The 27,946-nt window shown below is 38.3% G+C and overlaps 1 protein-coding gene and 1 long non-coding RNA gene across 2 annotated transcripts in view; both read left to right on the top strand.

Annotated features, from left to right (window-relative positions):
- Positions 1–27,946, top strand: part of LOC310632646 — a 1,302,393-nt gene that overhangs the window by 223,083 nt on the left and 1,051,364 nt on the right. The window lies entirely within an intron of this gene.
- CENPQ (centromere protein Q) lies at positions 14,086–27,028 on the top strand (the record flags this gene model as incomplete). Its single annotated transcript, XM_083349748.1, has 6 exons — positions 14,086–14,287; positions 14,888–14,956; positions 19,804–19,933; positions 25,728–25,847; positions 26,675–26,752; positions 26,888–27,028. Exons 1-6 carry the CDS (start codon positions 14,283–14,285, stop codon positions 27,026–27,028), a joined length of 543 nt encoding a protein of 180 aa, XP_083205874.1. The 5' UTR covers positions 14,086–14,282.

Consider the following 27,946-nt stretch of genomic DNA (forward strand, 5'->3'; position numbering starts at 1 on the left):
TTGGTTGCATTTCATTGGAATGAAATATTTTCTCTTCCTAGTCCTTTTTATTCTTTTTTTTACTACTTCCACCTTCTAATTTAGTTTGATAAAACTTATTAGACACATTATCTGACACATTACACATTACAGTTTGATAACACTTAGAGGAACTTTGGGAGCCTATATCTAAGCATAGCAGCAATTTTATCTACAAATTCCACCAATTTTATTAACTTTCAAAGCAAATTATTTTTTTATAAAACTACAACAGAAGCTCCCAAACAAAAAAATTCTGTGATTTCCAGAAATCTCACAGAAAATGTATTTCTTTGGAAACAAACGTTCCAAAAGATCTACTGGAACCAGTAGCTTCTCTAATACAGAGGTCAGTATTATAACCTCTGCTTTTTGTTCAGAAATATAATTCACATATTCTTTTAAAGTTAAGGGTGGAAATCTACCTTTTTCTCATTTTTTATCCTGATATCCTGAGAGGGATTTATCCTTTATCCTGAGAGGGATCTCGGAGCTAGTGGACAATCACCTAAATTTGAGCCAGCAGTGTACTGCAGCTGCCAAAAAACCCAACCCAGTGCTAGGCTGCATTAACAAAGGGATAGAATCAAGATCATGTTAAGTATTAATACCCCTTTACAATGCCTTGGTATGGCCACACTTGGAGTACTGCATCCAGTTTTGGTCATCAAGATGTAAAAAAGATGTTGAGACTCTAGAAATAGTACAGAGAAGAGCAACAAAGTTGATTAGGTGACTGGAGGCTAAAATATATAAGGAACAGTTGCTGGAATTGGGTATGTCTAGTTTAATGGCTCAGTGGGTTAGGACGCTGAGCTTGTCGATCAGAAGGTCGGCAGTTTGGCGGGTCGAATCGCGAGTGCCATGTAACAGAGTGAGCGCCTGTTACTCGTCCCAGCTTCTGCCAACCTAGCAGTTCGAAAGCATGTAAAAAATGCAAGTAGAAAAATAGGGACCACTACGGTGGGAAGGTAATAGCGTTCCGTGCGCCTTTGGCGTCTAGTCATGCCGGCCACATGACCACGGAGACGTCCTCGAACAAGTGCTGGCTCTTCGGCTTTGAAATGGAGATGAGAACCGGCCCCTAGAGTCGGAAACGACTAGCACGCATGGGCGGGGGAACCTTTACCTTTACCTTTATAGTTTAATGAAGAGAAGGACAAGGGGTAACATGATAGCAGTGTTCCAATATCTCGGGCTGCCACAAAGAAAAGGGAGTTGAGGTATTCTCCAAAGCACCTGAAGGCAAGACAAGAAGCAATGGATGGAAACTTAACCAAAGAGAGAATCAACCTAGAACTAAGGAGAAATTTCCTGACAGCTAGAACAATTAAGCAGTGGAACAACCTGCCTCCAGAAGTTGTTAATGCTCCAACACTGGGAGTTTTTAAGAAGAGACTGGACAGCCATTTGTCTGAAATGGTATAGGGTTTCCTGCCTAAGCAGGGGGTTGGACTAGATCAGAGGTCCCCAACCTTTGGGGCACCAGGCACCTGTTCCACGGAGAGAGATTTTTCTGCGGACTGGAGAATATGTAGTTTTGTGTGCTGCTGTGGGGCTTTGCTTCTTTGTGCGGACCGGTTGCTGGCATGCCGCAGCCCAGTACTGGTTCACAGACTGGGGATTGGGGACCCCTGGACTAGATGACCTCCAAGGTACCTTCCATCTTTATTATTATTATTGTTGTTATTATCATCCCCATTTTGACCAATGATGTTTTAATAGATTACCCCAAGGAAATAATATATTTGCTTAAATTCTGGGACAGTAACAGATAAATATAACCTTGAATACTATATCTTGATACAATTTGAAAATTGTCTACAAACCTTATTCTGCTGCATACATTTTCACAGGAATAGGAGCCAAAGAATAGTTAGCTTTACAAAGGTTATCTCCTTAACATTTTTGGAAGAAGAACATAAAAGAAAATGCAAACCTGGAATCCTGTTGGAATTGATCCTGAATTATCAAGCACATTACCTTTTTTACCATGGACAATAAAAGTGAGTTAACTGAAGCAGTAGTGAAAAGTAGAAAAGGGATTTATTATATGGGGTAGAACAAGAAATGCCGAACAGGTTTCCAGAGTTGCTTCAAACAGGATTCTACTGCTTTGCAAAGTTATGTAATAGGCAGCATATCAACTTGGTGTTTTCCTAACAGACATGTTCGATATAACTGTCAAACAACTTAAAATCATAGAGCAGTGTGTCTTAGAAAAGAAAGAAGGCAACAACAGAAATTGTTATTCTGAGTTATACAATAACAAAAAGCTTAATTGGTTATGGCAGTTTATATTCCTGCATGGAGCAAACTTGATCTAACTTTCCTTTGTGTGTGCACTGCTGCTCATTCAAATGCTCGATTAATCAATACCTGTTCATATTTGGAGAGGAAAGTAGGCAATTTTTGAAGAAATAGCTTCAAACATTAATCCCCGCAGTCCGCTCCCAGCTTATTAATATGCTTTGTTTTTATCTTTATATCTTTAATGGTAATCGACTATCCAGTTTGGCGTTTTAGGTCTAGAGACAGAATATCTTCAAGGGTTCAGAGAAGATGCTATTTTTATCTAGATTAATTTTGAGACTATTTAGGCAAAGCCTAAAAACTTTTCTGCACAGCAGGAATCTAGGTTGGTATAATTTCATACCATTCATGTTGCAATCTAAAATTGTCCCCCCAAGTATCAGTTAAAATGTCATTGGCTACAGGTTTAGTTTAAATTATACACCTTCAGTTGAGAATGTTTGATTTTATTGGGAATTTTATTTATTTTTTTATGCCTTTTAGTCAGTCTTGACTCCTGGTGGCCGCATGGACAAGTCCATGCGGCTTTTTTTCTGATTTGCCATTCTTCTTAAGACTGAGAATGACTGCTACAAAACAACCCAAGCTATCTAAGACAGGACTGAAACTGCAACTCATAATTTCTAGCCCAGTATCTTTAACTTTGCAACTATCTGGCTCTCATGCTTTAAGTAAGCTAATGTTACTATTATTAGATTTTTATGTCCCCTTTTTGTATATAACAAGGCAGAGTCCATTCCTGCCTACTCTTTTTTGCTGGTACAGCTCCATGTCTTTGTTAGATATGTTGATTTTTATCTAAAAGACTAGAATTCTATTCTAATATCCAGTCCTACTGTATGTATTTGCTCAGAAGAAAGTGCCATTGATTTCAGCGAGATCAAACGAAAGGTGTAAAATCCTGCTTTTTCAATATAACATTCATTTCTGAGCATAGCATATGTGTTGATGATAAAAAGGTATATTTTAAAAATACAGTGAATATGTGCAAAGTGTTAATTTTCAATTTTTTGCATAAATACATCTATTGGAAAAGCCCTAGACATTATTAATTACGTGCAATTAAAGTGGCCTGGCCACTAGGAGGTATAGATGCTCTGCAATGAGCAGACTGAATAGTTAATTATGTAAAGGGAGAACAAAGCTCAGCAGTTTTGAAGTGTTGGTAAAAAGAGTGATGCTATGTCTGTATATTTTTCTGGTGTGGACATATAAATATTTTCTGCCCTGACCTTTTAAAACAAACTCTGTGGTTGTAAAGCAAACACCACAGAGCAACTAGTCATAAAATGAAGACTACCTGTAAGTACCTATTTTTACAACATTTAGTAAGCTATTAAAATCTTTTATTGGACATAACGTGGTAAAACACTAGTTGAAGCCATTGCATGAATATGAACTTTATATGGGGATTTTAGTTCTGGTTACTGGTCTTTATAAATAAAAATATAACAATTATCACATGTACTGTTGCAATGAAGTAGAGTAACCTCATCTTTTAATGAGCCTTTGTAGCTAAATGTCCAGGAAAAATTAATGAATTTATATTGTATTCCAGAAAATTATATGTTGCTAAACAGTTTCTAAGGATGATAATATATTGTATCATCAACTATCATAGGAATATGTCCTAATGTAAAGTAAATGCTGTTGATCATTATTGGGGCTTTACAACAAATTTTCAATGCATTGGCACAAAGGAAGTGTGGCACTTGGTCATTTGAGGCACGTGCATTTTCCAAATGTTCAACACAACTCCTTCTAGGTTTTTGCAAATGAGTTGTTTTATTTTGCTGGAAAAATTATCTGTTAGGTCCAGCATATGCACATAAGTAATATGGGAAATATTTTATGATTATGTTAGGATATTTTATGCTTAGGTTCATGATTTATCACTTCTTGCTTGTATGTACACTAAGAGCTTAGGCACCAGAGACAAATTCCTTGTGTGTCCAATCACACTTGGTCAATAAAGAATTCTATTCTAAAAAAGACTGGAAACAGCCCGACCAGATTTTTCAGAGGGCATTGTTGTTTGGGGATGGATGCTTTTCTTGTACCACATGGTTTGAGAAGTGTCCTTCAGATCCTTTGCATAGCTCTAATAATAATTTACAATACTGCACAATTCTAAGCTTATCTAGTTAGAAGTATACTGCTCAAAAAAATAAAGGGAACACAAGATAAGACATCCTACTATTAAATACAGTACATTGTGTTGTTTAAGTGTTCCCTTTATTTTTGAGCAGTATATATTCCAATGAATTAGATTATTAAATACAGTACATTGTGTTGTTTAAGTGTTCCCTTTATTTTTTTGAGCAGTATATATTCCAATGAATTAGATTATTAAATACAGTACATTGTGTTGTTTAAGTGTTCCCTTTATTTTTTTGAGCAGTATATATTCCAATGAATTAGATAACATTTAGGGACCTGACAGGCAAGGGGAGGAGCCAAGATGGCGGACAGGCAGCAAAGGCTGTAAAGAGCTCCTCCAAAAGTAAAAGCTTTATTTTATTTTATTTTTATTTTAACTTTTTAACCTCTTTTAACATTGTATTTTTAACCTACCCCTTTTAAACCTATTTTAACCTTTTAAACCCATTGTTAACCTGTTTTAAACTTAGTTTTAAACTTAGTTTTAAACCTGGTTTAACCGGTTGGATGATCATGGGGAAAAGAAAGAAGCGCCATGGCACCAGCCCGGGATCTCTCCCACCAGTGAAGAATGCAAAACAACCAAAAATTGAGGAGCACTTTGCTGGCAAGATATTTGTAAGTAAAACTATTCCCTCCCCCCCTTCATTTCCAACAATCCGGAGAGATTAGAACAGGACCTGCAAAGAGATCTGACAAAACAACAGATCCTAGACTTTCCCGATCTGAGGGGAGGGGAACAAAATGACAGCCAGCTGTTTTCACAAGCTACGAGTCCAGCTACAGCCGGTATGGAGACTGAGATAAAGACTAAAAAGGTTAACAACAAACTAATTCATGTGGGAGAATACAACAGAGTTTATGGCAAAGCAATGCCTCCTCACAGCGCAAACGGTAGTTTCAATATTTGAACAACTAATAACCATTCAACGTGATGTAGAGCCACTGAAAAAAGATATAGCTGTTTTTCTCCAAGCACAACACTGGGCTACAGGCACCCCCATTAAAGTCCTTACAGCAGACTTGGGTAAATCCAATACTCAGGGGAAGGAAGAGGAAAAAGAGCACAGACCCTGGGAATCAATTAAAGAGCCTGCTAAAAAGTGGCAGCCCACTCAGAAAAACAGTCCTTCTCCAGCTGGACCAACAAGAGGAGGAGGTATTAATAGAGAAGTTTCATGGGAAGACAATAAAGCATCTCACCTACAATCACATCAATTACATTGCTCACTACAAACACATCAGGTTGGGCTGAGAATCCATATGAACAAGCTTAATTATGGTCTCTGGAATACCAAGAGTGCTAAACTAAATTCCCTAATCCAGCTTCTTCACTGTCACTGGGGGCAGATTGGAAGTGGAGATTTCTGTCTTTTAAGCAGCCCACCATACCGCTGATGCTATTTAAGATGAAGGCACATCTAGCCTCTTTTCAAATCTTTCCCATCAGAGCTTTCTGAGAGGAAAGGGTTAAACCCCTAATTGTTAATATGCGAGCGCCCAAGGTTGCTGTCTCTTTTGTATTCTCAACTTGGGAAAGGGAGAGGAAGAAAGTGGGAGTAGGCCAGCCTCCTTAGGTGAAGATGTACTTAACAGCACAGAGACTGGTCTTATTAATGCTTTTGGCGCTCTCCCAAGGAAAGAATAGGATAATATACTGTTCAAGTTAGAAAATCTAAAGAAATCCTTATTGGTCACAATCAACACAGCTGAACCGCTTATTGATCTGGTTTCCCCTATAATTGAGCCTCTTACTTCTCCCCCAGGGGGCAAGGGTTTGCATGAATATGAGATTGTGAAAAACAGAAGCCAAGATATACAGGGGCCAGTAGAGGCCCCAATAGAGAAGGAAATGCTAGCATCCTTATGTGATTATCCGATGATACCTTCAGTAGCACATCAAGAAATCGAGAGAGGATTCACGTTAGTGCCATCAGATCGAAGCCGAATGGAGCATGACCTAATAACCCCCTGCTCTACACCTAGAGAAGAGGCACCGGAATGTCAAGCCTTGTTAGCTGGTGCTAAATCCTCTTACCCTAGACAATTCTCCTAGGAGTCTACTCAGAATTTTGATGGGGCTCCCCTCCTTTTAGAGAAGGCCAATTTCATGCGTGACGACACCTCAAGCCATTGCAACAACCCTCCAACTTCCCTTTCTATAAAGCAAATTTCTTGATGAGCTGCAAAATATGATCCCCTCCATTATAACCTGGAATATAGCGGGTTGGCCTGCGCCATCAAAAGACCAACTTTTTTTGACTATCACAATTTGACAGTCCCAAGTAAGGTGGGTGGGAGAGCTAAAGGGGGCATTGTGGCATTAGTGAATACACCCTTGCATTTTAAATGTGTATCACTGCCACCTTTTCATCCATGGGTTGTGACTACCTTACTCTTATTTAAACAGGTGGAGATTTTGCTTTTTAATATCTACATTCCTCCACTCCATAAGAATAATCTGAGCAACAAGATTTGGGATGGTATAGAAAATTTTATCCTGGGCTGCTTAGACAAATACCCTACGGCAACAATAATTATTGGGGGCACTTAAAACGCTAGGATGGGCCCAAATGATCAAGCATTGTTTAATCAATTTAAGATCCATTATGATGAGAATGTACCAGGAGAACCCCTGCATTCCACATAATTTAAAAACACCAAAGCAAATCAGGCAGGTCTCTGTGTAAGACAGATGACTGTACATCTGGACCTTTGTATCCTTAACGGTTCCACATGGGATGACTACCCAGCAGACTATACGTATCGGGGAGCAGGAAGAAAATCCACAGTTTATTCCTGGATAATATCATACGACCTGAAGTTCTTGCCAGACGATGGAGGTACACTTGCAACTGGAAAGCGGTCACGATCCACTAATCCTTACTCTTACAATACACCAGAAATTGCTAAGGGCTGGCTCAACCTACCTACCCAGACTAGAGAATCAAAGTACCCAGGTAAAAATGAAATGGACTGAGAAAAATGCAAAGGAAGTTATTAAATGGATGTTAGCTCCAGAAGCCATAGAACTGCATACATCTCTACTAAGGAATCAGTTTGAAGGATCATTCTTAGAGGAGTTTGAAACTTTAATTTTAAATCTGAACTTGGTTCTCACTAACAGAATACTAGCTCACTCCAAAAAGCCGGTTTTAAAGAATTAAAAAATAGTTTGACAGGGATTGCGTGCAACTAAATATATAAATAAAATATAAAAATATATAAAATTTTATAAATAAAATAAAATATAAAATGTATAATAAGTAAAAATACCCCTTCTGAAGCTCACACTCACTACTTAAAGCAGTTGAAGGCACAGTATAAGACTCTTCTAAAAGAAAAGAAAAGTGCGGCTCTGAAGGAGTCTTGGCATAGACTAATTGCATCAGTCAGGACAAAAAGTACATCCCTTTTTTGGTACATCACCAGAGAACTGGGGGAATCCCCCCTACCCGCAACCAGTCAGGTACCAATTCATGCCTCAGAAGAATATTTTAGAGAGATATATGCAGACCCTGATTATGTAACTAAGGAGAGCCAAATTAGTTTGAACCAAACTCTTTACTGGCCCCCTGTTACAACAGAAGAGAGATCCCGGTTGATTGGAGCCCTCAAGGCTAATAAGGCACCTGGTGCTGACAATGTCCTGCCAGAACATTTATAGATAGAAACGGGCCATATGCCAAGAGATTGAGGATTAGCAATTATCACATCAATTTATAAAAAAGGTAGTAGAAATGACCCAGGCAATTATAGACCCATTAGTCTTCTGAGTGTTATTAGTAAACTATATACCAAACACCTAAACTATAAACTTTAGGATTAGCTAATTTCGGGGGGGGGGATAATCAAAGATGAACAAGCAGGTTTTAGAGAAGGAAGATAAACGGTGGATCATAGCTTGGTACTTCACCATCTAGATTCTAGTACAAAAATACACATATTTTTAAAAAATCCTCTCTTTTCATGGCCTTCCTTGATTTTAAGCAGGCCTTCGATTCAATATCAAGGAACACCCTTTGGGAGAAATTAAAATGCACTACTATCGATAAACGCCTCCTTTTCCTCATACAAAAACTGTATGCCAATTCCACCTTGAAAGTGAGGTGTAATCCTCAAGGGACTTTAACCGGCCCAGTAAGGGTACAAAAAGGAGTAGGGCAGGGTTGCATCCTGTCCCCCTCCCTTTTTAACTTCTGTATCAACCCCCTGATCGATCTCTTACAGAACCCTGATCTGCATCCACCTAACCTAGCACAACGTAAAATCCCGATTCTCCTGTATGCCGATGATGCTGTTATTATTTCACAAACTCCTGTAGGACTGAAGAGAGCAATTAGGGCAACACTTGGCTATTGCAGACAGAACAAGTTGGTCCTTAACTTTGATAAATCAAAAATTTTAGTTTTTGCTAAAAGACCCAGCCAGTACGCCTGGAAAATAGAAGGACATAGTTTAGAACAGGTTAGAATATTTAGATACCTTGGGGTCGTTTTCCACTTGCAAGGGACATGGAAGGCACACCTGGATCATGCTTTGCAAGCAGCCAATAGATCCTCAAATACAATTAAACATTTCTTTTACACAGGCGGGGGTCAATTAGTACCTTCTGCCTTAAAACTTTTCGAGGCCAAAACATTGGCACAAATTCTATGTGGGGCCCAAACAGGAATCCTTGCAAAGAAAAACTTGCTAGAAAACATACAAACCAAATTCCTCCGAGCCATCTTAGCTGCACCCAAAGGAACTCCAAATGCCCAGTTAAGAATTGAGACAGGCATGACTCAAATTCAGGTAAGAGCCTGGAAGGTGATGATCATTCATTGCCTTAAAATGCATTTCTTTCAGAGGGACTGTCCCCGCTAGTGTTGACTGACAACTTCCCCTCCCCCTGGAAACAGGCGATAGATCACAAGCTGAGCTCTTATGGGCTCTCATCGGTATTCTTAATGTCCCAAGGCTTTGACCAAGCAAAGCAAGTAGTAATTAACAGAATGAAGGACATGGAGTTCCAAGAAGAACTAAATAGGTTGCCTCTCCACAGTAGGGATAGAATCAAACAGGGTGTGGGGGAATCGGCAAGATATCTAAATGATCTGACCTTCCCAAAACTAAAGAATAGTTTTCTTCAGAGCCAGGTTTAACATTCTCCCTTCAGCACTCCTCCAGGGCAGGTATAAGAGAACACCAATAGCAGAACGGGTATGTATATGTGGTAAAGGAGAAGTCGAAGATATCTCACATGTTTTATTGTACTCTTGAGTTATATCGAGTTTATAGGTCAGCATATATTCTCCCCTTATTAGAGAGATTGACAGGGAGGGCAGACAATTTTTATGTAGGCTTTCTCCTCCAGGACTCAAACCCTTCTACCACGCATGCAGTGGCAAAATTCTGTGTTGCTGCAATGTCCACAAGAAAAAAATTAAAGAATTATAGCTGTCAACTTCTGACAATTTTTTTGGCTTAACGGTTTTCCACTCATGTAAACTAAGGAGTGACCCTAACATTTTGAGAACATGTATTTTCTTAACAGGGATGTTATTACTTACTATTAATGTCGGTACCATTTTTAAATATATTGTAAAAAGTGACCTCTTGCTGGTCTATAACCATAATAAAATTATATTCTTCATTTAGGGACCATGGGGTGAAGACTATTCAGTAAGTTGAATTATCTTTTACCTTTAAAGTTGTTCATTATTATGCAATAATATACAGTAAGGAAATAAAATTAAATTCTGTGGGACAACATAAAGATAGGATTGGAGAGAAAAAACATTTTTAGATCCTGTATGAGAATGATGAGTACAATGATTATCTTAGAAGTCAGTTAGACAATTCAAATATCTGATAAATGCAACAGAAAATATTGTCTATTTATAAAGAAGAAACTTTTGGGGTATTTTAAGGAACAAGGGTTCAGACAGAAGTAAGCTCTGCTATTTGATGGGACTTGTTTCCAGTGAAATATACACAGGATTAACAAAAGTAAAGAGTAAGATTGTGAATGGATATATTAAAATGCATAAAGAGGTTAATATAAAAAGGTTAACATGCAGGTTGATAAACCAACCTGTATAAAGCGTACATTTTAAAAAATCTGTTACAAATTTTTAAAATATGAATGCCATGATCCTGCATGTTTTACTACAGCAAGAATTAGTAGTACCGGTATTTCCGAAGATGGAAAAGGAAGACAGAACAGAGTTACCTAGAGGTATTTTGCACTTCTTTTTTATGAGAACCCTGAAAATGAGTGACTAAGACATATTAGTATTTGCAATACAGTTGTTTCGAATTATGAATCTTGCCTCTGACTCTATTCACTTGGGCTAGGAAATGGAAATTAGTCTTGAGTCTTGATTATTTTTATCTTGGACAGAACTCGGGCAGTGATCAACAAAAGAAAATGTTTGTCATGTTGATTCCTTTTTTCGCTATCTATGCTTGCATATTTTATGAATTTTTCCTTTCCATTTCAGTGTTTTCCAGCTGTTTGCTGAAATATAATTCAAATCCAGATACTTACAGAGCTCAGAATGTAGGAAGGGATGGATATATATAAACGATTTTATAAATATAAGCAATTTATACATAGGCTGGACAATAAAAAGTAAATACTCATTCAAATACATTGTTATTTAAAAATCTGGGTTCTTTGCATCAAGTAACTACATAAATTGAAAATGTGTAATCATACATTGCAAAAGAAATGTTTACAATGTTTCAAACTTAAAATCAAATGATAGAACATAATGTTAGTTTTGTAAAAATATTTAATAACATTAACAACAACAAGAATAATAAAAAAATAGAGTTGGAAGGGATCTTGGAGGTCTTCTAGTCCAACCTGCTCAGGCAGGAAACCCTATACAATTTCAGACAAATGGTTGTCCAATCTCTTAAAAGCTTCCAGTGTTGGAGGCAGGTTGTTCCACACTGATTAATTGTTCTAACTGTCAGGAAGTTTCTCCTTAGTTCTAGGTTGCTTCTCTCCTTGACTAGTTTCCATCCATTGCTTCTTGTCCTGCCTTCAGGTGCTTTGGAGAATACCTCAACTCCCTCTTCTTTGTGGCAACCCCCGAGATATTGGAAAAGTGTTCTCATGTCACCCCTAGTCCTTCTTTTCATTAAACTAGTCATACCCAATCCCAGCAACCTTGCTTCATATGTTTTAGCCTTCAGTCCTCTAATCATCTTTGTTGCTCTACTCTGCATTCTTTCTAGAGTCTTAACATCTTTTTTACATTGTGGCAACCAAGCTGCATGCAGTATTCCAAGTGTGGTCTTACTTGATCTTGATTCAATTCTTCTGTTAATGGAACCTAGAACTGTGTTGGCTTTTTTGGCAGCTGCAGCACACTGCTGGCTCATATTTAAATGATTGTCAACTAGGTCTCCAAGTTACCACTATTCAGTTACAGTTACCACTATTGAGCAAGGTACCTGTGCATTTGGTTTTTCTTGCCTAAATGTAGAACCTTACATTTTCACCACTGAATTTCATTTTGTTAGATAGCGCCCAATGTTCAAGTCTGTCCAGATCCTCCTGTATCTTAAGCCTATCTTCTGGAGTATTGGCTATTCCTGCCAGCTTGGTGTCGTCTGCAAATTTGATGAGTTCCCCATCTGTCCCCTCATCAAAATCATGCATGGAATCCTTCCCAAGATTTCTCTAAGTGTATTGAAATTAGCTCTCTTAAAGTCCAAACCTCTAATTTGAACTATATTCTATTGCTTGTATTTGCATAATGTTGAATTCCAATATTGCATGATTGCTCCCCCCCTTAAGTTTCCTGTAGCTTCAACATGTTCTATCATTTCATCTCTGTTCATAAGAATTAAGTCCAATATGGCCGATCCCCTCGTTCTCTTCTCTACTTTTTGGGAGACGAGGTTGTCTGTTAGATTTGTCAGGAATCTGTTTGACCTTCCACTTGGTGCTGAGTTTGTCTCCTAGTTGATGTCAGGGTAATTAAACTCCCCCATTACTATTGTGATGTGCTTCCTACATACCTTACTTATCTGACTAGCAAAAAGTTCATCTATTTCCTCTGTTTGGTTGGGTGGCCTATAGTATACACCTATAGCAATGTCATTTCTCTCCCTTTTATGTTGACCCAAATGCATTCAAGACAGTTTTCATCATTGTTGTGCTCTATTTCTGTAGAGATATAGTCATTTCTTATATATAGTGCAACTCCACCTCCTCTATTTCTCTATTTCTTTTAAACAATTTAAATTCTTCTAGCTGTATGTTAGAAGGGACGCGGTGGCTCAGTGGGTTAGGACGCTGAGCTTGTCGATCAGAAGGTCGGCAGTTTGGCGGATTGAATCCCGAGTGCCGTGTAGCAGAGTGAGTGCCTGTTACTTGTCCCAGCTTCTGCCAACCTAGCAGTTCGAAAGTACGTGAAAATGCAAGTAGAAAAATAGGGACCACTGCGCTGGGAAGGTAACAGCATTCCGTGCTCCTTTGGCGTCTAGTCATGCCGGCCACATGACCACGGAGACGTCCTCAGAGAAGTGTTGGCTCTTCGGCTTTGAAACGGAGATGAGCACCGGCCCCTAGAGTTGGAAACCTTTACCTTTAGCTGTACATTTATGGGTTTCATCCCACCAAATTTGACAGAACAAGTTAAACTAACAAAACCTAAGAGTTTTGTGTTATTTTTATTCTTTGGAGATCACTTAACTTTCCAAACATATTAATTAACCAAGACCTTTGTTCTCCTTTTTCTTAGTAATCCACAAAGGCTTTATCAAAGTTTTCATTAATCACAGATAAATTTTTTGAAGCTTTTTATTTTGTCACCACATAGGAAATGAATCAGAAATAAAACTGTATACCCAATATGATTATAAAACTATTACTATTGGAGCAAAAATCCATTTAATAGTAATTCTCCATGCAGAATATAGTTGTTTCAGTGCTGCTATGCAATGGCTACTCCCTTTGTCAAAGTTGTTTTTTAAATGACAAATAGGTATTGAATTGCATGGTCTCACTCAACAAGGAAATAAAATCTGTACATTTATTTATTTTGAAGTGTCTTTTAAAAAATAAAATCTCCTGGAGGGTATCTGCAAGAATGTACCAAGAGTTTTTGAGGTAGACACCATGTAACTGCAGCTGACAGGCATAGAAGAACCCAAGGTTATAATTATTTCTGGGCTTCTATTTAGAAGGCAAAAAAGGACATGAAATAGATGAAATATTAAATATATTCAATATGTAAGGGTCAATTAGGTCTGCTATTTGAGATGCATATTAAGCTTGTATGAATGTCTAAGCAAACTATTGAACTTTAAATCAGAAAACTTAAAACTGGATGCCAGATGGCACTATAATTCCCTAATTAAAATCACGTGGAAATATATTAGATTTTTATGTCATTCTACACTTTGTTGGCTGTATTCTTGGTGGAATTATACTTCAATAAGTTTGATATAAAAATCAGTTTTATTGAACAACTAACCCTAAGATTTTGAGAATCAGTCCAGAATTTTGTCATATTGGTTCAATTTTTCTTGTTGTGATTTCTCTACTGTTTATAAAGGAAATATTTTACTGAGAAGATACTGCATGTATCTCATTTGAATTGTATAACACTAAGTATGTGTTATAGAGTACATCGGTCTATCCAAATTTAGGTGGAGGTTTTTCAGCATTCTTATTTTTTACAGTTGAAATAAAATATCCAAAAAAAAGAATCAAACAAAAAGTGAAATATCAACGAATCCCAAAGAGCATTAAAAAGAGTCTAAAATCCAACATCCATTGGACAATGAAGTAAGTAGTAATTTTTTCTCCATATATCTCCTCCCATTTGGGATGTTTCACCTACATTAATAATCCAGTTGTCATCAATAATGATAACTTTGAATTAAGAGAATTTGGGGAATGAAAAATGATATTGATTTTGATTACCAGCTGGATTTTTGAAAATTTGAATGATTGTTTAATTGTACAAATAATTTTGATTGCACTGATTTCACCCAAATGGGCACATCTGGGTAACGAACGATTTCTTCACTTGCAGAGTAGTTTCAGTTGCACAGTGTGCATGTAAACAGATACATCTGGGATGAAAAGAAATTGGTATCGATTGCTAGCTGAATTTTTGCACAGTGGTTTTGATCGCACTAATTGTATGCAAACAAACACATCTGTTGTTATATAACATCATCCCATTATATAAATGCTAACAATTTCACAGGAAATGTTCAAAAACTCAAAGCAAGACACAAATCAATCCTGTTTACACTGAGGATAAATTGGTGTGGAAATGATTTTGTGTCTAGTATGAACACTTTTTCCAGGCAAGGACATAAAAACATCTCATAATGTGTATATGCGTGAAAAATGTTAAGATATCATCTCTCTTTATAGATCTATTCTCTATGAAGTTACAGAAGATTACAGTGAAAATGAAAAGCACTTGAATATCCTCGAGGAAAGGTGATATTTAAAATAAGTTGTCTGCTGTTAGCAGTGTAATACCACTTTTGTATTAACCAGCCGCACCTTGGCCAGCTGGGGGTGGTTGCAGCTCAACTAGGGTTTCTTTTTCTATGCCAGGAGTCAGGTACTGAAATGTACTGCCATTAAATTGAGAGACAGCTAGTCTTCAGAGTATGACAGCGATGGGGGGCCAGGATTGCCTTCACTAAGCAATGTGTTGGGAAAGCACATCACATGTCTTCATTGCTTAGACAATCCTGAGAATCATGATTGCCATTTTAATCCCAAGATATGCAGGTCATTAACCAGAAAGTGATGGGAGTCCCAGATAAGGAGCATGGGGTAGGCCCTGGGAGGTGGCGTAAGAACATGCGGGAATGGGGGAAGGCTTGGAAGGCTAGGTACAGCATGCAAATTTGGGGATCAAGGTGCTGCGGTGCAGGAAGATTGGAGAGTAGATGGAGCAATTTGTGACCTTCCTGTCAGCTTCCTCAATGACATTGCTTGTGAGAAACCAGCAGGAAGGGTTGTAAGTCTCCATAATGTGACCATGGGGTATGGGTTGCACATCATAAATGTAAGTTGGTTGCCAAGTACTTGAATCTCAATCACATGACCAGATGGGAGCTATGACATCTGCAACATTGAGGATTAGTTGTAATAATTTCTAAGGTTCAGGGCCATTGCCATTTCAAACGGTCACTGTATAAGTGGTCAATAAGTGAAGACTACCCATATGCATCAAGCAATAATACAATAGTGAGAAAGGGGTTTCTTTCCTTATGTAATTAATAGCCAAGAAATGGTGTTTCTGAAACTCCTCAGAATTCCAAATATGCTCAGGAAAGTAGTGCATACAAAATAGAGGCAAATTAGGACTTCACATGTTATTTGTACAGTGCTTCTTCTAATGTAGCCTGCAACTGTATTAGCTATTTTGGAGCATCTATGCCATATGGTGAGTCAAGTTTAGCTTGTCACTGACAGCGCCTAATTTTATTAGGTTTTTTAGAAATCATTTCTTAATATTTTTTTCCTCCTTTTTTTTAGGGAAAAAAAACATTAGAATGACATTGGTTTGTTTTTTCTGAATTTTAATATTTCTGCCTGTAGAGTCAGAATTATTGCCCAATTAGAACCTAATAAAATACATTCAGCTTATTAAAAGATGAAATGATAAAGAAAAACAGCATATTTATCTGAGTTGGCATGTTAGTGCATGTGTGTGTTGACGTGTCAAACATTCTAGTATGCAGCTGTTCTCTTCGGCACCTCTACTTCGTTATGCAGGTGCAGGAAAATATGGTTTACAGGTTAGTCTCAAGTTACAACCAGAATTTCTGTTGCTAAGCAAAGCAGTTGTTAAGTGAATCATGTCAGAAATTATCCAAATCACTGCAGTTTCTAAGTGAATCATATGGTTATTAAGCAAATCCAGCATTCCTTATTGATTTTGCTTGTTGGAAGCTAAGCTGGGAAGATTGCAAGTGGTGATCACATGACCTGGGATGCTGCAATCATTGTAAATAAATGCTGGTTGCCAAGCGCCTGAATTTAGAGCATGTGACTGGGCATACTTTAAAGTGTGAAGTTGTATGCATGAGGACTTGTAAGTTACTTTTTTAAGTGTTGTAACTTCAAACAGAAGCTAAACAAATGGTTATAAGATAAGAACTAGCAGCACCAATAATCTATAAACCTGGCCAAGTAACTATAATGGTATGTGTGAATGACCTTGGATGATTCACAGGGTGAAGAGCCACTGCCAGAGGAATATTGAATAAGAGGCAGTTTAGTCCATGGAAGGAATATGCTCATAGCAAGCATTTCAGAAGGAACCTTTCCTAGTTTTTTGAGCTGTAAAGGGGGAAAATACACTTTCAGACATGCAAAATTCTTTCAAAGTAAAATAAAGAAAATTACAATAAAGAAAAATTAATTCATCTGGGCATGTTTCCTGTTTGAATTACTTTGTAAACCTGATAGTAACTTCTAAGCATATGTGAGAAAGAATTGATAATATTATAAACTGCCCAAAGAGGCTTTTTGTGAGAAAAGTGGATATTTACCGTATTTTCCGGCTTATAAGACGACTTTTTAACCCGTGAAAATCTTCTCAAAAGTTGGGGGTCGTCTTATACACTGGAAAATACGGGTAGTCTTAGGTGCGTCTTATGGTCCGAAGCTGATCCGTATGGCCAGCCCCAACCTCCGCAAGTGGAAAGCAAGGGAGATTGCCAGGAGCACGAATTGGCACGTGCTGAGAAACGCCGATCTCACGCTCCTGCAATCTCCCTCGCTCGGTTTCATCTTACCTTGCTATAAGAGAAAGCAGGCTGAAACGGAGCGAGGGATATTGACAGGAATGCGAATTGGCGATCTCGCGCTGCTGCAATCTCCTTTGCTCCGTTTCAGCCTGCTTTCTCTTCTAGCAAGGGAAGTTGAAACCGAACGAGGGAGATTGCAGGAGCGCGAGATCAGCAAATTTGCGTTCCTGTCAATATCCCTCGCTCCGTTTCAGCTTGCTTTCTGCAAGAGAAAGCCGGGCCACAGGGCTGCCTCCATAGGTACTGCTCTAACGTGGAGAGGGAAGGACAAAGGGAGGAAAGGAAGGAAGGAAAGAAGGAAGGGACAATGGGAGAGGGAGAGAGAGAAAGAGGGAGAGAGAGGAGAAAGAAATAGGGAGAGAAAGGGAAAGAGAAAAGGAGAAAGAAAGGGAGAGGGAAAGAGAGAGAGAAAGGGAGAGAGAGACAAGGAGAAAAAGAGGGTGGGAAATAGAGGGAGAGAGAAAGAGGGAGAAATAGAGGGAAAGAGAAAAATAGAGAGGGAGAGAAAGAGGGAGAGAAGGAGAAAGGGAGGGAAATAGAGGGAGAGAGAAAGAGGGAGAAATAGAGGGAAAGAAAAATAGAGGGAAAGAGACAAGGAGAAAGAAAGAGGGAAATAGAGGGAGAGAAAAGGATGGACAAATAGAGGTAAAGAAAAATAGGGAGAGGGAGAGAGAGAGAGAGAAAGAAGGAAAGAGGAGAGAGAGAGAAAGAGGGAGGGGGAGAGTGAGAGAAAGAGAAGGAGAGAGAGAAATTAAATTAGTAACATGATTGTTAAGTGAATCTGGTTTCCCCACTAACTTTGCTTGTCAGAAGGTTGCAAAAGGCGATCACATGACCCTGGAACAATATGAATCGATTGCCAAGCATCCGAATGTAAATCACATGACCCTGGGGATGCTGCAAAGGTCATAAGTGTGAAAAATGGTCATAAGTCACTTTTTTCAGTGCTGTCGTAACTTTGAACGGTCACTAAGTGAATCATTGTAAGCCGAGGACTACCTGTACTTTATCATTTTTTTCCTTTTTGGGGGTGGGTGGGTCAAGTTTTTGACACCTTGTTGGGCGACTGGTGATACTCGGACATTGCCTTGTCCTAAAAGTGGTACAATGGATGAAAAGGTTGAAAAGCCCTGTTTTAGTATACCAGTACTATTTGGTTCAGAATATTTTTTTTCTTGTTTTCCTGCTCTAAAAACTGGGTGTGTCTTATGGTCAGGTGCGTATTATGGTCCGAAAAATACGGTAATTTAACAGGAAAAGTAGGGGGTCATCTTATATGCCCAATCATCTTATACGCCGGAAAATACGGTAAATTTGCTAAGTTACAAAGCTTGCTGAATTTTATTCAAATTGCTTCAGCTGGCTAAATAACCTTTTCTATTTCTATATAATTCAATATGTGTTAAAGGATCCACCCCACTATTTCTTTGATATTGTTCTGTGATGCCAATGTGTGTGGTTTTGCTTTTTTAAAAAATATTTCTTTCATTAAATAGTACCATTCTTAGTTATAAAAATATCCTAAACCTTGCATGGTCCATATAGGCATTTTGAGGGGAAAAGCGACATGTTAGCTTAAGCTACTGTATGGTTTCTTTAGTTTTGCTTTAAGTAGATGTTTGAACCAAATAACTTTGGTTTATAACTTAGAGTTACATTGCTTTACCCTAGTAGAATATAGCTACATGTATATCACTAAGGCAAAGGCCTAAGTTATGTGTTGAGTTCAAACATTTAGCTGTGCAGACTACCACTAGTCAGATAAAGACATGTTGCATTAAATGATATACAGGTAGTCCTTGACTTATAACTGTAATTGAGCCTGGTAATTATGGTTATAAGTTGTGACAGTCAGATCATCATATGACTACCCCAATTTTTCCAGCAGTCATTAGACATACACTGTGGCAGGTAAGCAAATTCATTGTTTGCTATGGGTGGGTTTTGCAGAAATATTGGGGGATTTTTTGGCAAAAAAAATAAATTATATGACTGAGGGAAGCTACAAATGGCCACAAATGGGGCTAGTCATTTGTACATGCGCAAACAAGCCACTGTGGGGCATGTGCGGCCATTCTTGCATGCTTATGGTGCCAGCACATGCTGCATGCACGAACGGGGCTGCTAGTGCCACACCAGTGTGTGTGGCCCTGTGCGCATGTACGCACCAATTTTGAAGCTACTCTCTCCTTCCCTCCGGTCTGCGAGCCCAGAAAGGTTGGAAACTTCTGACCTATATAGACAGATTTAAACTTTAACAGTTTTCTCAATTATGGGCCAAGCGTTTGATACATTTCTTTTCTTGATGCCAAAGATCAGTGCAGAGATGGTGGGGTGCTAATGCATTACAAATTTAAGAACTTCATTAATCTTCAACAGGGAAACATTTTTAGCAGACTAACTAGTATCAAATTATTTCTGACTGGTTTGATATTTTCATTGCATGATTTTATATATTACAGATAATCGTCATAGTATTACCATAACATGATAATGTTATTTAATAATTTACTGAAGGTTTCTGAAATGCATTGAAACTTTGGAAGTTCCTGAGGATGAGCTGATTTGTCTGACCAGGGTGCAAAAGATTTTAAAACAAGAAGAGAAAACGTATATTCTCATGGAAGAAGAATTGGAGTTTTTGGAGGTAAATAAGGAAGAAAGAATGGATCTTAAGAATTTATATATTTATTTATTTATTTGTTTGTTTGTTTTTATAAACCGCCCTTCTCCCGCGGGACTCGGGGCGGTGTACAGAGTAAGATAGGCAACAAAATGAAACAGTATTGAAAAACAATAATCAAAACAAAACAAACTGGGACCCCAATTAGAGCTATCAGAGCTATCAGGCCAGGCCGGACTGCTGGAATAGGTAAGTCTTTAAGTCGCGCCGGAAGGTGCGGAGGTCGGGGGCCATCCGGATTTCAGTTGGTAAGCAGTTCCATTCCTTGAGCGGTGGCACCCTGAGGAGGCCCTCTCTGTGGGAGCGCACAGGGCGGTGGGGTGTTGACATAGTAAAATATTGTCAGTAAATAATTAATATGATATACTAAACAATGTTCTACAAATGAATTATCCCATAGCTATGTTAGAATGTTGCTACAACATCAATTAACTACCTTGCCTTACTTTGTTTATTATTTCCATCCATATATTATTACTACTCCAAGCATCTTTTAACATGTCATAATAAATCTATGAATTTTTCATACATTGCAAAATACTCTGATGCTTATAAAAGGAGTATTACATCATTACTGTTCCCTTTTTAACCTATTTTTTATTTTTCTTTAAGAATTATGAACTTAAATAAATCAGTTGCTGGTAATCAGCCATTACCCTATTGTTGCAGATTATAAATATGCAGATTAGCTGAGATCTGATTATAATTTGTGGTTTGATTCAAATAATTAGCTTTATTCAAATGCACATTTTGAACGGGCAAATCAATTAAAATTTTTGATTTATCCTTCTATGCATAAAGTCCATTGATGGATTCAATTTCGGTCCAACTGATTCAGCAGTGCTGACAATTCAGATTTGGATTCATGGTATTCTCCGGAAACTTGACAGCTGTTAAAGGGAAGTTTTTGAATTGAATTAGAAGTGTTACACAGCCAATCAAGCGTCTGGTGGGGACTAACAGTGGGCTGATACTCTTCAAAGGTGCAGAGAGCAACTACAGTTTGAAACACTGACTGGGAGGTGGATTTTGAATGATGGTTCCTTCTGAATAAAGTACAGAAATGGAAAAAAAAATTACAGTTGACTTGGGAGTTGAGCCTCCAGAGTTCTACGGTTCCTTCTGTGCTCTTAATTACAATGGCGTCAACATGGACGTAAAGCTTTGTCTTCACCACCTCTTAATCACCTTGGGAAATAATTAATATACAGATGAAAAGAAATTTCCTCTGCCACACAAAAACAAGAGAGACTTTGCTTTAAAAAAATGCAAAAGGGTTATTAATTAAATTACAAACCAATGATGTTAGAACTAAGTTTGAAATTTTGGAATATTTGGAATAACAATGAAAAACAAGCCACATTGATCTTTTTTGATGCAAAAATGGTTTTGACAATGTGGACTGGACTTTTTTTAAGGTTTTGGAACCCATGACATTTGGGCAGAATTTTATAAAATCAGTGAAATTGATTTATACTTCACAAAAGGCACAAATAAATGTTAGTGAAAATATAACTAAACCATGTGAACCAAAATAAGCAACAGTAAAATAAAATCAAGAAAATATTTGATGATAGAAGGAGATACTGTACTTATCAATGTTTTTCTTATATCAGAAAAGTTTAAAATGCATAAAAGATTTTATGTCTTTGAACAATGTAAGGCTAATTTTGAATAAGAACTACCGTGTTTCCCCGAAAATAGGACCAGGACTTTTTTTTTTTGCTTGCAAAAGAGGCACCAGGTCTTATTTTCAGCGGAGGGATGCCTTTTCCACAGTCTCACCTCGCGGTGACAGCACTGACAGCTGCGCCCAGCAGGCCCACTTCTGCAGCCGCTCGCATGCGTCACCCCCGGCCTCCATTTCGCCGTTAGAGGCCTTTCCAAGTGGCTGCAGAAAAAGTGGGCTGGCGAGGCAAGGAAGGAATCGATTCATGGGAGGCCTAGCTGCAATGGTAAGCGGGTGCAGAGTGCATGGGGCAACTACCCCCCCCCCACTCCTGCTGTAGCTAGATTTTTTGGGGTATGCCTTGCACCAAAACTAGGGCTTATTTTTGGGATAGGGCTAATATTACGGCCACCACCAAAAATCAAGCTAGGGCTTATTTTCAAGGTAGGTATTGACTTGTATGTACAAATGATTATTATTAAAATGTATAAACTTCTACTGAAACATGAGACAGAAGAACAAGTGAAATAATGTATGATAAAACAGATGAAAAAATTAGGTTACAATACACAAATGGACCAATGGGAAAATATGTAGTTGAAAGGACTGAAATTTACATTATCTTCTAACCATAAAGAGAATTTTTATAAATGATGCATGACATCTATGGCAACATCATTCCTTTTTTCTTACATTTATGTAGAAGTGTTGTTATTTGTTACATGCAATATAAATCCACTTCCTCTTGCCAGGTTTGTTTCTTTTCAGCAATTTAAATCCTTCTAGCAGTATATTCAGGTCATGGGTTTTATCCCACCAAAGTTTTAGTAATGGTAACAATGTCGAATGTGGCCTCATGAACTAGGACTTCAAGTTTGCCTTGTTTGTTCCTCATCCTTTGAACACCGTGTTTGTTCCTCATCCGTTGAGTACTGTGTTTCCCCAAAAGTAAGCCCTACCCTGGTTTTTTTGGGGTGGACCTAATATAAGTCCTACCCCCAAAATAAACCCTAGTTTTGGAGTGAAGAACACACCTAAAAATCAAGCTGGGGTGGGAGTGTGGAGTTGTCCCACGCACCCCGCACCCATTTAACCTTGCAGCCAGGCCTTTCCTTGCCGGCCCATTTATTCTGCAGCGACCCCAGGTGTGCATTTCACAGTCAGAGGCCTTTCCAGAAGACCACTGCAGCCGAGAACCGAGCTATTGATTTAATCCCTAGCTTCGTTCTGCAAGTCCTCTGCAGCCGAGAACTGAGTTATGGATTGATCCATAGCTTGGTTCTTGGCTGCAGTGGCCTTCCAGAAAGGCCTTTGACTGAAATGCAGGCAGGAGCTCCATTCTCAGCTGCAGAATGAAGTTGCTCCTTTGGCCAAAGAAGAAGTAGGCCGGCTGGGCGGGGCTGTCGATGATGGAGGTGAGTGGAAAATACCCCCCCCCCAAAAAAAACCCTAAAACCTGGTGCCTGGGTCTTATTTTCGGGGAAACACGCTATATAGGCATCTGAGTTCTTTTTGACTGATTCCGCCTTTGCTTTCTACGTCACCTGTTTTGTGTCTGAGTTTCCTTTCCTCTTCACCACTTGATTGGATGTCTTGAGGTTAATGCTTGGGATTAGGTCCTAAAGCCTTGTCTCCCTCCCCTTCCAATTTTAGTTTAAAACCCTTTGGATAAATCTAAGATGGCGGCGCCTGGAATGGCTGCGGCTGCATTGGCTCTTGAAGGCAAATAGTTTTGGGAGGGATAGTAAGGGCTATAGGCCACATGATCAGGAAGATTTTAATGTGTTTGAGCAACATGGTGGAACTAAGGTAACATACGACATACGACTGACAATCTTTGCTGGCATGGCAAGTTTCTAGTTGTTTTGGAACTGTTGGTGAGACCGTTAAAAGTCGTTGGCACTGTTTGAATTTGTTCTACCAGCAGCAAGATCTGACTGCTGGCCCAGTGATGGATTGTATTGCAAATCAGGGCTGTTTCCAGAGGAGGAGAGGACCTGGAGCTTATGGAGCGAAGGAACTGGATGAGGCTGTCAGCAGGCCCAGAGGAAGAGAGAGAGGCTTTTGGAGGACTTGGTGGCAGCGGCAGCGTGCTCCAGGGGCGAAAAGAAGCAAGGCCTCTTTAAGGAAAAGGTGGAAGAGTCAGGATCAGAAAAAGGAAAGAAGGCGAGGTTGTCAGAATACAAGCTAACCTGAGGGCTAATCCACATGGAGCCCCATTTCCATCTGTCCTGTGTGCCATCGTTCACTCCCTAGAGACTAAAATGGACAATGTGAAATTTGAGCGGGCCACAAACAAGAAGTATATAGAGCTGTATGCAACGAAATTTCATTTTGATGTATGCCGATTGGTGTACATTCAAAGTGACAAAGTTATCATCATAAGCCAAGCCAACTGTTTTCCAACTGTTGTTCCTGGTTTTTGTGATGTGTAGCATGTTCCCTGCCAGAAGGCCCTCGTTAAAGTAATGTAGACTGGTCTAGGAATACAAACTTCTCTCAACAGCACTATCCATTAAATCCTCTGTGCCCTTGTTGGATTTATGCAAGGTTTTATTTATTTATTTATTTGTTTTGCGGTTAATGCTGAAATTTTCTGTGTTGCACCTCTTCACCTCCATATTGCATGCTGTCTTCCTACCATTCTCAGCTGTTGCACTGTACATCCTGCTGCCCTTCCATTCCAACATCATTCTGTTCTGACACCATGCCTCTCCCTCTCCACCTCTTTCTCTTTCTTTTGGTCCTTTAACTTATTTAATTTTATTTTAGACACATTTACAGTATTACTTTTCCTCCTTGTTCTTCACCTTCTTCAAGCTAAGTTCCTTGTTGCACCCAATGCTGCGCTGCTGCTGTCCTTGAAAAACATCTTGTGTCATTTGCATCTGCCACCGCCACTGGTTGCACTTGCCATTCGTCCCTGCATTGTTGCTCGCCGGTTGCACTCTCCAGTTGCATCCACTGGTATGCATCTTGTTGCATAACTGCGCAACTCATGGTTAATGCCTGCCAGCTCACCAGCAGTTGCGACTGCTCAGTGATTGCGCCGGCCATCACTGATTGCCTCATTGCCATTGCCTCATTCCCCCATCCTCCTCCTCTTTTCTTCTCCTGTTTTGCCTCTTTTCCTGCCCCCTCTTCCTCTTTTATTCTTCCTTTATTTCAAATTTATCATCTTTAAGCCCCACCTAACTTTGCCCGAACTTCAGTTCTTCTCTTGCTCCACCTCTTTCCCCCATGTTGGAGCATCTCCTTCAATCATTAATGCTGACGTTTTTAAGGACTAAAGTACAATTAAAACCAGAGGCTTCTCTTTTGGGACTAAGGGCAGAAAACTGGAAAAATGTCAGGAGACTTTATTTTTTACATATGACAACTGCAATGAGATGATTATTATGTGCTCACAAGGGAAAGCCTCAACACTATTCCCAATGGAGGAATGGTTGGTGAAGATGATGGAACTTCCAGACATGGCTGATTTCACTTCCTTGAATAAAGACAATGTCTACATTTATGGCTAACTGGAGACTTGCAGGCTTTTTACATAAAACATTTTTAAAATGCACTTATCATTTGTGACTTCGATGATTGCATCATAGAAAAAAGTGAGCTTTTTGTAATCAGAGTAAGATAACACTGTAATCATAATTGTATTTGGTGCAAATTGGAAGTTTCACTTATTTCCTTTCTATTAGTTTCTGCTAGTTTTTATGGCCTCTTAAAACTTATAATAAATTTTATATAAAAAGTCTTGTACAGTTTTATCATAGCTCCCCCTTCCCAAAGTAAAATAGAAAACTAAATTCTGAAACCAAGGGGCTTCATATGTGAATACCTAAATAATCTTTTTTATTCCAAATTACAAATTTCATAATTACAAATTATATAATTACAAATTATATATTTTTAATATCTATTTAACAGGAATATTTTTTTCAATAGATTCCACACAATAATTAAAAAGACAGAAGAAAAATATTACATAAACTTTGTGACCTGTATCAGATTTGTCTTAATTCTAACGCAAATGCAGTACAACCTTACTTTAAATACATTTGTTGTCATTTTCTTTCTTTTTAACCATAGGGAGAAATAACCAATGTTACATCAACATTAAATACAATGGAGGAAAAACATCAAACACTTCAGAAGAAAATAAAAGCATTAAAAGATGAACTGAGAACATTAAAAGCAGAAGCAAATATGGTATTTGGGAGCCAGTACTGGGTTTATATCTGGGCAGCAAGAATTATACATGACTTTTTCCTTGACAAAGCAATTTGAGAAGTGAAAATAATATTTGTCTTATTTTTCCAGAATCAGATACAGGTTATCTTCAATTTATAAATATTTGTTTAGTGACTGTTTGATGTTACATCAGACTTGGAATAGTTCTTTATGGCTCTTGGTAACCAGCTCACATGTATGACTGATTGTAGCATCCCACAGTCACATGACCACAATTTTTAATACAGGTAGTCCTTGAGTTACATTTAGTAACCATTCAAAGTTACAATGACACTGAAAAAAAATGACCTACAACTATTTTTCACACTTATGGCCATTGCAGCATCCCCGTAGTCACATAATCAAAATTTGGATGTTTGGCATTTATTTATGACAGTTGCAGTATCCTGGGGTCATATGATCACCTTTTGTTACCTTCTGAGAAGCAAAACTAAATGGGGAAGCCAAATTCACTTAACCATTGCTGTGATTCCCTTAACAACTATGGCAAGAAATGTGAAATGGAGCAAAACTCGCTTAACAAACATCTCGGTTAGCAGTGGAAATTTTGGGCACAATTGTGGTTGTAAGCCAAGGACTATCTGTATTTTTTGCTAGTTTTCGGCACCCATTTGGGAGAATGGATTCAGATAACCATGTGTTTCACTTAATGATTGCCATTAACATGATTATAAAATTGGGTACAGTCATGTGTGTACTTTGACTTAATAATTGACTATCTGTATGGGCAAAGTATTAAACATTCTATGTCTGCATTAATTGTTTTTTTTTTTCATTCTTTCCAGGTATTTAATAGAGATATTAAAGATGACCTACGTCTTCCTGGTCTTCCAATGGAGTATTTTAAACTACCTTCTCTTCAGGTGAGTAGAAATAGCAGCAGTATGTTTCGAGTATTTCCCGACAGTAAGAAGTCTTAGCTTGTTTTGAATGTACGGTATGTTACTGATTGAACAAACAATATCCCATTTATTTTCATTACACTTTCTATTTTATAGAATGAGGTTTTGAAGATTGGAAACCCAAAAGCTCTTCTTAATGACATGAAAATCATTCAGCAATCAGATGAGATGAAGAATATGATGGCATTTCTAGAACAATTACATGAAAAGGCAGACTTCCAAGTCGTCAGACGATAGATGTGCAGAAGAACAAGAAATATGCCTGTTTCGTCTTCCAAGGAAATCTTTGAAAGCAATAGTTTTCCTAATGTGATTTGCATTCTGCAAGGGGCATTGTGGAAATTTTGAGTGTAATTAAAAAAATATAACTATGGTCTTATTGGAGTAAAGATATCAACAGATAGATTTCTCAGTAATGAGCTAGTCCCATTCTTTTGAATGTAGCTACCATTAAGATTTGATGCAAAACTCTTCACGTTGATTAGATGACAAAACAAGATTTTTAAGCTTTTTGACCAGTATTCCATATTAGGCTACTTGCTACTATATACTACCAATCATAAAAATTTCTCCTGGTTTTGAGTTGTAGTCTCTTTCTAAATATGCTGGTGTAATTTAGATGCAAGCAGGCCTGCTGCTTGAGAAACCTGTACCAATGCAGATAGCGTTTAATTACCTCATTGGCAAGCTGATACAAGCGTAAACAAGTTTTCACTGGAGACTCAATTAAACGTAGAGCTAATGAGCAACACGTTTCTAGCTCTGAAAACCCAGTGAGTGGGAGTTTGTTTTTCCTTCCTTCTGGAACTGAATATTTGTTCACCTGCAAATTTTTGTGGATCTGAGTGAAGAATGTAACATGCTTCCTTGGGAGACGAATGCTCCAGGATTCCTAAGCTAAACTATGGTTTCTGTCTTTCATTCTGGTCCTTTAGAGAGTGTTATACAGCAGGTTCAGCTATCTTTCTTCACTTGGAATTGTATCTGAAATAGAATGAGTGTCAAAACAACACTAAGCTCGACCAGCATTATTTTTGGACAAGGGAACCTACAGTCCTTCAATTTCTACATCTTAAATGGAAGAAGCAATTGCTTCTTCCTTTTCTGTCTTTAGAAATAGGTCTTGGGGGGAGGGGGCGGGACATTAATTTCAAG

Source organism: Vipera ursinii, assembly GCF_947247035.1.
Source record: "Vipera ursinii genome assembly, chromosome: 1".
NCBI lineage: Eukaryota > Metazoa > Chordata > Lepidosauria > Squamata > Viperidae > Vipera > Vipera ursinii.